Source organism: Clarias gariepinus, chromosome 11, assembly GCF_024256425.1.
Source record: "Clarias gariepinus isolate MV-2021 ecotype Netherlands chromosome 11, CGAR_prim_01v2, whole genome shotgun sequence".
NCBI classification, from domain to species: Eukaryota; Metazoa; Chordata; class Actinopteri; order Siluriformes; family Clariidae; genus Clarias; species Clarias gariepinus.
Window position 1 is genome coordinate 21,419,355 of NC_071110.1, and position 12,365 is coordinate 21,431,719.

The window sequence follows — 12,365 nt, forward strand, 5'->3', positions numbered from 1 at the left end:
TACAGGAAATACAACGCCGCTAAAGAACGTTGTGTGTTTTATCCTTTGCGATTAGTTGTTGAATATACTCAACATTTGTGAGTAAAATGTTTTCAAAGCACCAGTAGTACCAAAGAAGAAAAGGCATGTTTTATTGTGCGTTGGTTCCCTTTCTCTACAGTTTGAACAAATGAACACGTCATAACTGCCTTAGTTACAGTACGGTATGTCGAAGCCAGAAGAGTCGAGCTGGAAAGGCGACGCGGAGTCCCAAAAACTTCCAATTTATCAACACAGACACAAACTAATAGAAGCTGTAAAGGAAAATCAGTTCCTGGTTGTAACCGGTGAGACCGGAAGCGGGAAGACCACGCAGCTGCCGCAGTACCTGCATCAGGCTGGTGAGCTGCAAATGTCTGCAAATGCACAGAGTACAGGAAGAACTTATGTTAAAAATATGTTTTAAAAATAGTTTCGATTTTCAGTTGTTAACATCAGTAATTATTATTAGCATCTAACAGTAACAAGTAACAGCATGACTATGTAACTTTCATTAAGTGGTGTGATATTAATTGGAAAACTTCCAATTCCTATTGAAGTAGTGACTGTAATAAAGTGGTGGAGACAGAAGTGAAATCCAAAATTTTTGAAATGATACCAACTAGGGATGGGAATCACCAGGTGATCACGCGACATCATCATCATACCTACATTTAATATCGGTTTTATTTTTCGATCCTAAGTACTGTAATACAATTTTTATAAATATCCCGATTTTCTTACTATTCTAATCAAATTTAGCAAATAATTTGTTTTTTTCACACAGTAAACGCAGTTGGGCGTAGAGTCAAAAAGACTTCTGCAAATTCTGATGTCACTCATTCAATCTATGTCTGCTGGATCACAACCTGAATATCATGTTTAACAAGATGGTTTCTTGGTTGCTAAAGCCATTGGTTGTTCATCATTGTCCCACAGTTCTCCCTTGGAGATCTGGAGACCCAGGCAATGGCTACAGAAGCTGAATGCATTGTCACATTGCTAGTTTGTTTTAAAAAGATGTGTGTATTCTAAAATAGTACTTGCCTGCACAACTATTGACTCCTTAAATAAGTACTATATGCTTCTGCTCTCTAATTTGACTATTAAGCAGATATTTGATTAAGCAAATAAATTTGTTTAATACATTTGTGTTTAGGTTTATGTCAAGATGGGAAAATTGGTGTCACACAACCGAGGAGAGTTGCAGCCATCACTGTCGCTCAGAGAGTCTCTCAGGAGATGGGGGTCAGTTTAGGGCACCAGGTTGGTTATCAGGTGCGCTTTGATGACTGCAGCACAAAGGTAAGAAACAAGTGGATTCTAAGTGCTTAAACATGTATATACAGTGGAACCTTGGATTACGAGCATAATTAGTTTCGGAAACGGGCTCGTATTTTAAAACACTCGTAATGGAAACTTAAATTATTCGTTCCACAGCCCCAAAAAATAAATACATAAAACAATTAACACAAATTAAAAGTAAAAATGAAACAAATTGACCTGCACTTTACCTTTAAAAAAAAGTAAAAATAAATCGCGACAGATAAGTGTTTCCGCTTGTGCGCGCAGGCGCTGTGTATGTGTGTTGAAAGCCCCTCTCCCCCTTCTCATCTGGGTGCCCAATGATGCGCGCACACAGAGACACAAAGAGCAGGCTGATACAGAGAGAGAAAAGGGATCTTTAACCTCTCTAATGAGACTTGCTTTTGCTTTACACGCGCGCTGTACCCACATGCATACAGACACAAAAGAAAAGATGTTTTCCGCACGTGGTCACAGTGTTAAAGTAAACAGTACACGCACAGACGTATGTTGATTATACCAGTAAGAGACGCGCACTAAAACCTCAGTTCCACTACAATGGTGCTGGTGCCAGGTGCCTCGGCCGGTGCTGGACTGGGAACCACCGAGAACCGGCCTGCATTTACACTAGACAGGAGCTCAGCGGGAGCTGCATGATAATACGTCACAGGCTACGCCCACTAAACAGAAACGACCATGGCCGAAGTCAGTTTACTGCTTATTCGCACACACATAACACACACACCCTGCAGCGCAAGAGAAAAAAAAAACACACACACTTAAACACTGACACACAGTAACGGCGAGAGAGAAAGAGAGCGTGTGTGTGTGTTTGTGTGTGAAATGGCGATGTCAAGTTATGCGCACAAACATAACACACACACTCTGCAGCGCATGAGAAAGAAAAACACACACACACACACACACACACACACACAGATGTTGATTATACCAGTAAGAGACGAGCAGGGGAGATGAATTCCCCGCAGCGCCAGAGAGAGAAAAACCGTTGGCTCAGTTGTGATGACGCAACGCTCGGTGTCAAAACAAGAAGCGCATGCGTTATACATGATACTTGGTGCTCGTTTTTTTAAGTCTTTGCTCGTCTTTCGGAACACTCGTAAACCGTGTTACTCGTAATCCGAGGTTCCACTGTATATATGTATATCCACTTACCTAAAGGATTATTAGGAACATCATACTAATACGGTGTTTGACTCCCTTTCGCCTTCAGAACTGCCTTAATTCTACGTGGCATTGATTCAACAAGATGCTGAAAGCATTCTTTGGAAATGTTGGCCCATATTGATAGGATAGCATCTTGCAGTTGATGGAGATTTGTGGGATGTACATCCAGGGCACGAAGCTCCCATTCCACCACATCCCAAAGATGCTCTATTGGGTTGGGATCTGGTGACTTTTGGGGCCATTTTAGTACAGTGAACTTATTGTCATGTTCAAGAAACCAATTTGAAATGATTCGAGCTTTGTGACATTTGTGACAGTGCATTATCCTGCTGGAAGTAGCCATCAGAGGATGGGTACATGGTGGTCATAAAGGGATGGACATGGTCAGAAACACCAATTTTTCAGGTACCAATGCTCAGGTAGCCTGGCATTTAAACGATGGCTCACACCATGATCCCTAACACCATTACACCACCACCAGCAGCCTGCACAGTGGGAACAAGGTATGATGGATCCATGTTCTCATTCTGTTTACGCCAAATTCTGACTCTACCATTTGAATATCTGAAATCGAGACCTCGGTTGTATCGAGTGGTTATTTCAGTCAAAGTTGCTCTTCTATCAGCTTGAATCAGTTGGCCCATTCTCCTCTGACCTCTAGCGTCAACAAGGCATTTTCGCCCACAGGACCGCATACTGGATGTTTTTCCCTTTTCACACCATTCTTTGTAAACCCCAGAAATGGTTGTGCGTGAAAATCCCAGTAACTAAGCAGATTGTGAAATACTCAGACCGGCCCGTCTGGCACCACCAACAATCATGCTATGCTTAAAATTGCTTAAATCACCTTTCTTTCCCATTCTGAGATTCAGTTTGGAGTTCAGGATATTGTCTTGACCAGGACCACACCCCTAAATGCATTGAAGCAACTGCCGTGTGATTGGTTGATTAGATAATTGCATTAATAAGAAATTGAACAGGTGTTCCTAATAATCCTTTAGGTGAGTGCATATATATATATTTATTTATTTATTTATTTATTTTTATTATTTTCTTATTATTTATTTAATTTAATTTTACTTATTAATAATAATTTAATTATTTTTTTAATTATTAATTTTTAATTATTTTTTTTAGGACACTTTGATTAAGTACATGACAGATGGCTGTATGCTGAGGGAAGTCCTTGCAGACCCAAGTTTAACTCAGTACAGTGTTGTGATTCTCGATGAAGTCCACGAGAGAAGCCTTAACACGGTATAATCATCCATTAATTTTTTATGTGTATCAGGAATAATTAAAGTCTTTTGTATCTATTTGACGTATGGGGATGTTTAAGTCAAACCATTAAGGTAGAAAGTTTTCTTAGTACTCCGAAGCCATGATCGGACTGCCTACTTCACATATGAAAAGCTGGCTTATCAGGAGCTCAGGAACTTCATGTCAGGTGCAAGTAGTGTTCATGAATGATTATGTGCACAATTGCATTGTGCTTAAGTTCTTCTTTAAATCGGTTTTACTCTAATGTCTTGGTTTGACTCGCCCCTTGTACATGGTCCTGGTTTGACTCGCCTTTTGTACATTTTCCCCCCTTAAAGTAAACTTCTGTTAAACTCCACTAAGATTTAGCTTTGCTGTATATCCAGTCCTCACATCATTTTTTTCTTACAGGATATTTTGCTTGGATTGTTGAAAAAGACTCCATCTCGAGGCTCCTGTAGCCGTGCGCTTCCTCTAAAGGTGGTAGTGATGTCTGCGACTCTGGAAACAGACAAACTTAGTGCCTTCTTGGGGAATTGTCCTGTATTTATGATTTCAGGGAGAACCTACCCTGTAAAAGAACTTTTCTGCAGTTTGATTGGACCAAAAGAAAAAGATGGTTCTGCATATCTAAAAGCTGTGAGTTGGGGTTTGGGCATAAAAGCTTTAAAATGAGGGTTCATGAAGAAACAAATGGAGCATGTAATGGTCCGAATGATCTTTGTTTTCTAAGGTGGTGAAGATGGCTTTAGACATTCATACTAATGAAGCATCTGGTGATATCCTCGTCTTTCTGACAGGTACATATGATAACATTTGTTATTTTATTTGGTAGCTGTAGTCCTCATTCATTATTGTGTTTTTTTTTTTTTACCTTTTTAATTAATATGTTTCTTCCAGGTCAATCTGAGATCGAGAAAGCCTGTGACATGCTGTTTGAAAAGGCAGAATCCATAGACTATCGTTATGATGTGAATGATAGGACAGTTGAAGGTCTTCTTATTCTGCCTTTGTATGGATCCATGCCAACAGGTAGAGTGTTCTAAACTATTCACAGATTGGCAGGCAGCACAGCATTCTGTGTGGTAGGAAGTTTGTTTAGAATTGAAACAGAATATTCTGTATATATAACAAATTATATTTGTATTATATCTAGATAATTAAAAAACATAATACAAACAGAATTGAATAAAAACTGAATCTGGCACTTATGTACCGTGATAATATCATGTTGGCTTGTCCCTGGTGATTCCCGTCCCTATAGGCTATGTTATACTAAGATTTTTAGTTATTTATTTAAACACCAAACATATTTTCCCCATACTTTATATTTGTATTGCATAAAGATGCACCAATTAATTAGCCAGTGACCGGAATTGGCTGTTTTTTAGTGTGATTGGCCATGCTTGTTAATTTGCCAATCAACTTCAGATTTTGTGCCGACCGCATATAAACCCCTGGGAAAAGGGTTTGCCCTAGCATCCGGAGATCAAGAATTCAAAGAGGGATTTCCTGTACTCTTTGGGGGAGGGTTGGCATACTTGCACATACTTGCTCTCTCTCTCATCATACACTGCGAGTCTCTCATCATACACTAGCCAGTCATGGGCATCTGCAAACACATGTGGATCAGTACTTTACTCCCACCCCTTATGAGTACGTGAGCAGTAGTTTGAAAATATGCGGTCAGCTGGTGTCACATGTCCTGAAGGAAGCACGTGATAGCCCTTGCCCTCCTGGGTAACTATCGCCTCATTTACAGTTGGATTTTATTGGTACAAAAAAAAAAAAAAACTTTTTTTTTTGATTTATTAAACATTGTGTAAAGAAAAGTGTGCAGGGTTACAAAAAGAGTTATTTAATAATAATCATTCATTATAAATATACTTAATTTTCCTTTTAAGAAAATGTTACAGAAATGTTTGTCTATGCTATGATTTTTAGACAGAAAGTGGATCAGAATTGGCATGTCAGACTTTTCTTTTTTGACCAAGAAAATTTCAATTGGTGCATCTCTATTGAGCTATTTTTTGAGGACACACAATAAAGTGACATGTAAAAGAAATACAGAATATGCGCAGTAGACATCTTGTTCACACACGTAAAGACAAGTGTGACACTGACCCCAATGTGAGGATTTCTGTATAAGATAAGTATTGCCTTATAATTAGAGCTCTGTTTCCTATATTGTGTCAAACATTTTTTTTGTGTTTGAATACTGTATTTTCATACAGGCATTTGTGGCATATATGTTCAGAAAAAAACGACTGTATGTTATTATGGTCATAGCCAGTAAAAGTATATTTTCCTGTGCTTGGTTGTTTTTGTGCCTTCAGATCAACAAAGGCAGATATTTCAGCCTGCTCCTGCAGGTGTAAGGAAGTGTGTAGTGGCAACCAACATTGCAGCAACATCACTCACAATCAATGGAGTCAGGTAAGGCATTCTTTCTCAAAATGAATATAGGATATTATAACGCTGAAAAAATATTTTGGGAAATATTCAGCACTTAATCATGTGAAATCCGTTCAACGAGCCCTGTTATCATTTAATTTGTTTTTCAGATATATTGTTGATAGTGGATTTGTGAAACAGTTGAATCACAACTCACGGGTTGGCCTCGACATCCTTGACGTGGTACCAATATCAAAGTGAGTACAGTATGTAATGTTTAAGCCATAAACCTGCCCCTTGAATTTTAATGCTGCGTTTTGTGTATGAGAGTTTTGGGTTGTGTCTAAATGTTCTGGCGGTGTTACTGTGCAGAAGTGAAGCTCAGCAACGAGCAGGCAGAGCTGGAAGAACCTCAGCAGGGAAGTGCTTCAGAATCTATAATAAGGAGTTTTGGGAAAAGTGCATGCCCGAGTATACCGTGCCCGAAATACAGAGAACTAGCCTCACTTCTGTTATCCTCACCCTCAAGTGTCTTGGAGTTCATGATGTTATCAGGTATTGCTTGATTTAAGCTTTAAAGCTTGTACTTGGGTGTAGGTACCTCTAACAGGGTCAATCTGTCACTGTGTTTGCAGGTTTCCTTATTTAGACCATCCGGAAGAAAGGTTCATCTTGGATGCATTGAAGAAGCTTTACCAGTTTGATGCAGTTGACAGGTTGTTAATGCTTGTTAACGATGCTCTGTAGGTGGTATGCTTGATGGAACATGTTTATACCTATTCTGTGTAGTCTGTTTGTTTAGGGTTATGCGCTTAACATAAAAGTAAGCTCATAATTATGTGGAAGAAATAATCAGTAAATATATAATGCCCCTGTTCTGGATTTACTCACATTGTATAACAGAAAAAAGTTGATTTGTAAACAATAAGGGAGCTTTTACAAAATGCAAATGGCAATTGCTAAAAGAAGCTGCATGGTGGCCCTAGTTCTCACAAAAAAACAAAACAAAAAAAAAGTTAAAAACATCAACTTAAACTTTCCAGTCCCTTATTGCCCTAAGGCAACTGCTTTATTTCTATTTATTTATTTATTTAAATAAAAACTCCTATAGCCAAACGAGTTCGAAACTGGGAGAAAGTGGAAAGAACAAACATGGAAAGCAACATGCAAGATAAAGATGTTTTTTTCTTGTTTGTAATCAAATATAAGGAGATTTATGACATATGATCTTATGAATATCTCATTGTCATTGTTCCAGAGTTGCAACATAACATAACTTGTCTATTTTGGGGGAAATTCACCAATATGTGACATGACATTCCACTTAACTGTGGCTATATACAGTAGTTTCCTGTTTTTCCACAGCTACATTGGGAACCATCTCATCACTAGACTTAAGTGATATTTTATTTAATCTAGATAGCAAGCTAACCTAGTTTTTTAGCTGATGGTATCTGTGTATGTAAAGATGTCTATGTATGATGTACAATGGTGGCCAAAAGTCTTGAGAAAAAAAGTTAATTTGAATGACATTCTCAACTTTTTAAAATGATGACAATCAAAAAAAATAATTTGTTATTTTGGCAAAGAAGTTGCTACACAACAGTCAGTGTTTAGTATAAAGGTCTTTATTCTTCAAAACTCGCTGCATCTGGCTAAGCAAACAGTCAGTAATCAGTACAGTAATCTGGTGGCACTCGCTTAATCCTTCTTGCCTGCTTGATTGCTTCCTGAACATCATGTACGGAAATTTGCAACATTTGGGAATTCATTTTTGGTTTGATTCTAATTAGCACAACTTTTCAGGTCGATAAACTCAAACTAATTAGTGACATCATATGGTTTATGCATAAACAGGGTAAATTAATATAATACCAGGCATTTTTTTGTTTACTTTTGGCCACCACCGTATGTCGATTGAGTTACAAGGTGCTCCAGGAAAAGAAAACATCTCCTCTGTAAACGCAGCCCTAATGTGTCACTTTATTATGATTTAAAAAGGAAGGGTAATGTGACCAGTCTGGGAAAACTTATGGTAGAGTTCCCTCTTCCTCCTGGGCTTACCCGTGCACTTCTCAGATCCGCTGCTCTTGGCTGTGAGGAGGTCATGCTCCCTGTGGCAGCAATGCTCTCAGTGGAAAACATCTTCATCCGGCCAGGTAGCCATTTCTGCACCAGAACTGTCACTACAGTGATTCCAATAGTTGTTGTTAGAGTAAATACATTTTTATGTTTTGTGTATTAAGGTCGTCCAGAAAAACTGAAGGAAGCTGAGCTAATACACAGAGAGCTGGCAGCTTGTGCTGGGGGCTGTAATGATTTCCTCATGCTGCACTGCATCTTTGAAAAATGTAAAGCAAGGTAAAACATTATTCTCTAACCCATTTTTAATTTAAAGTTAGCAAAATGTATCGGACTGCTGATCTCTATTGCCCTTTGTTTGCAGTGGAAATCCATCTGCATGGAGTAAAGATCACTGGATCCATTGGCGGGCACTCAAGTCTGCATTTAGTGTTGAAACTCAACTAAGGGAAATTCTGTTTCGCCTGAGACAGGTATTGCTTTAACACAGTGGTGAGCTTATATAGGAACTTGTATGATGGGTGCTCCATACAAAGATATACATTTTTTTTTATAATTTGTAAAAATTGAGTATTGTCTAGTGTTAGGACTTTTAGTCAGAGGATAAACTCTAACTTTAGTTTTGTGCTTTTTTTATATAAGAAAGTCTTCGGGGGAAGTGTTCTAATGTTTTGCAGGTTTTCTGTGTTCACATTGTTATCCCGAAGTGACTAAAATATGATGCTTTAGAATTAGAATCAGAAAGACTTTTATTGCCAAGTACGCTTGCACGTACAAGGAATTTGTCTTAGTGACAGAGCTTCTTGAATAAAAAACAAATAACAAGACAAAACACCACGACCCCCCCCCCCCAAAAAAAAAAAAAAAAAGACATCAAATGGAGTAGGCCATAACATACAAATCAAGTTTGACTAAAAAAACTGAATTGACTCATAATGTGAATGCAATATGACAGGCTACATTTTTGTCTTACATTATATTTAAAAGAAAGAAAAAATGTTAGATGTAAAGATAATGATTTAGATAAATATGTAAAACGTATGACATGTAATTAGGGTATAATTTTTTTCCAGCTAAAGGATTTTCCACACGAGACATTTAAAGGCAGCAAGAGTGAACTTCTGAGGCAGTGTCTCTGCCAGGGTTATTTTACTAACGTGGCAAGGAGATCTGTCGGAAAAACTTTCTGTACTATGGATGGACATGGGTCTACAGTTCAAATTCATCCATCATCATCTGTAAGGACTTTTATTGAACTGGCTTCTTAAGCCGTAATTATTTTGATTGATAATTTATCACATTTATGTTTTTTTTTTTCATATTTGTTATTTTTTTCAGCTTTTTGGGCAGGAGCAACAGCTAGACTGGATTATATTCCATGATGTCTTGGTTACATCAAAAGTTTATGTAAGAACTGTATGCCCAATCCGATATGACTGGGTGAAGGACCTGCTCCCAAAGCTGCATGAGATTGATGTTTATGATCTAAGCAGTGTCGCTAGGGAGGAAGTGACTGAAGAGGAAATGGAACGGTGGAAAAAGAAAAGAGCAGCACAAAAACAAATGGGTATGTTATACAGAGGGTACATGGCCAAAATCTTGTGGACACCTGATCATCACACCCAGATACAACATCATAACCTCCATTCTTCTTGGAAGGGTTTCCATGAGATTTTGGACCAAGGATTTGTACATTTACCTATTTGAGCATTAGTGAGGTCTGAAGTGAAGTTAGTTTTTCCAATTTATCCCAAAGGTGTTCAGTGGGTTTAAGGTCAGATCAGGACCACTCAAGTTCTTTTATTTTAACCTTTATTTTTATTTTTCCACGGGTGCATCAGCATTCTAGAACAGGTTTGATCCAGTGAATTATCATAATTCATTTACAAACCATCCATCCTGGCCAGGTATCCACAAGCTTCTGACAGAATACAGTTCAACCCCTAGCAAAAATGATGGCATTTCCACATTTGGGTTTGTCTAGCTTTCTAAAAAATATTTATTTTCTTACTTCATAGCAAATATACAAATTACATACACTTCACAACATAGTTTTTGTTTCATACCTGAACTTTTGGATTTGTGAAACATACCTCAAAGTAATTAAATTATTTTAATTAATGAGGAAAAAACTAGGCTCCTCAGAAGAAAAAATCACTACAATTAATACTTTGTTGCTTCTTCCTGGGCTTTATGACAACCTAAATTCTTTGAGGCAGGATTTCACTAACAGAAGTATTGTTCTCTAAGTTTCTCCAATAGAGGTTGACAGATCTGCTTTGCAGGATTGAGCCTTGTCATGGAATAATTATTATTGACTTTGATTTCCATCATAAATTTTCAATTGGGTTGAAATCTGGATTGTTTGCTATCCATGTCATGGAGTGGATTTGGCTTTCCTGAAGAAAAATGCAAGTTGCCCTAGTATCCTGGAATAAAAAAGTGTCTAAAATCTTGATGTACACTAGTATATTGATGGTTGAAATAATGTTTGGCATCTTCCCTGATCCTTGATGCAACACCTGACCATAAATGAGTGGAGAAATTATATTTTAGTGCCGCAGTCATATTTGTACTGTATGGTTTATTAGAATGGCATCATACAAAAACTTCAAAAAAAAAAAAAGCAGTCATCTTCAACATAAATTCCTGAATCATCACTGAACATCTCTTCAAATAATTATCCACACTTCATGACTGCCTTTTGTTACTGTTCCTTTGTTTTCTGCTGTTAAGATGCTGATTTCTGGCTTTTCTATATGTAAATTGTTTTCACTTAGGTGCTTCTCGTCACACTCACTCATGTTTCTGCCTATTTGTTTTTAATTTGTTTTGCTTGGCAGATATTATTTTTTTTTAATATTGCTTTGAAATGTTGTAGCTTGATGCTCTGTTGTCCTTCTTGTTCTACCCATATACTCTCATGTACAATTTTTTTTTTTTTATAAACTGTTTTGTTTATATCTACACCAGAATTTAGACACAGCTCACTAGGAACAAGCACAGGCTGATTTGTAGGCTAATTTGCATTTTTAGACTTGTACCAGTATTTGTTTTAGAAATGCAAATTACTATGTAATAAACTTTTTTCTTAACATTAAATAAGGTGTAAAATAAAATATGGTATGGTTCACAGAGGCACAAAAATAGTTGTCATATTTGTGGTTTGTGTATTTGCTATTAAGTGAAAAAAGACCTGGCTAGGTAGGCTCTAAATGTGATGATTGCATCATTTTATCAAGGGGTTGTAATGTACACTACACACAACATAGTTCTTGTATAAGTGCAAGAGAAACTGTACAGTTATTGGATGATGTTGCACTAATCTATGCTGCATGTGTGATTTCATAGCTGTTTTTATAATAATATATATTTGATCTTATTTAACAGAGACCATTGAAGATGCATCGAAAAAGCTTGAGAAGAGAAATGATGAAAGCTCAATCACAGAGGCTCGAGCTCGATATTTACAACGAAAACAGAACCGACTCCAGACAAAACATTCCTGAAGGGAGAATGCTCATGTTCATAAAGTTAAAACTGTTTCACTTTTTTTTTTACGTACTAGAGGTTACTCCGCCTGTGCTATCATTACATGCAAATGGAATGTGCGGTCAACTCGTTGCCGCTCCTCACCGATTTTCGGAAGATATATTATTCCCTCACAGTATGACATAAAAGGTAATGATGACACTGCCTACTTTTACACTGTGATGAATGCTGATTACACAAGCCACCCACTACACTGGCCAAACTGGATTTTGGTTTTATATGTATAAATGTTCTTTTTTTCCCTCCACCAAAAGGTCAATGTGATGTTCATAATGTTAATAAATCTTTTATATATATATATATATATATATATATATATATATATAGTAATAAGTGTACATGATTGTAAATGTAAGAACGCTTAATAAAATGACATGACTTGGTCTTGAGTTGTGGGTTTGATCTTCACATAGACTACTATGTGCTACTATGTGGGCTCTTTCCCACCTCCAAAACACATGCAGGTGGATTGGCTATGCTGAATTGCTCCTAGGTTTGAATAAGTGAATGTGTGTGCACATGCATGGTGCCCTGCAACTGTCTGGTGTCACAACTCTCCTGCTATT

At 37.4% G+C, this 12,365-nt stretch overlaps 1 protein-coding gene across 2 annotated transcripts; it reads left to right on the forward strand.

Annotated features, from left to right (window-relative positions):
* On the forward strand, positions 1-12,109 carry dhx40 (DEAH (Asp-Glu-Ala-His) box polypeptide 40). 2 transcript variants are annotated; one of them, XM_053507696.1, is made up of 16 exons: positions 1-380; positions 1,178-1,323; positions 3,649-3,768; positions 4,183-4,410; positions 4,505-4,571; positions 4,672-4,803; positions 6,108-6,207; positions 6,336-6,422; positions 6,538-6,720; positions 6,801-6,881; positions 8,167-8,324; positions 8,412-8,526; positions 8,612-8,720; positions 9,321-9,485; positions 9,586-9,814; positions 11,638-12,109. In XM_053507696.1, the coding sequence occupies exons 1-16, from the start codon at positions 206-208 to the stop codon at positions 11,754-11,756; spliced, it is 2,214 nt and encodes a 737-aa protein (XP_053363671.1). In that variant the 5' UTR covers positions 1-205; the 3' UTR covers positions 11,757-12,109. The 2 variants fall into 2 exon arrangements, with proteins under 2 accessions (XP_053363671.1, XP_053363672.1); XM_053507697.1 differs by lacking the exons at positions 1-380; positions 1,178-1,323 and adding an exon at positions 3,128-3,512.
* Positions 12,110-12,365: the final 256 nt, after the last annotated feature.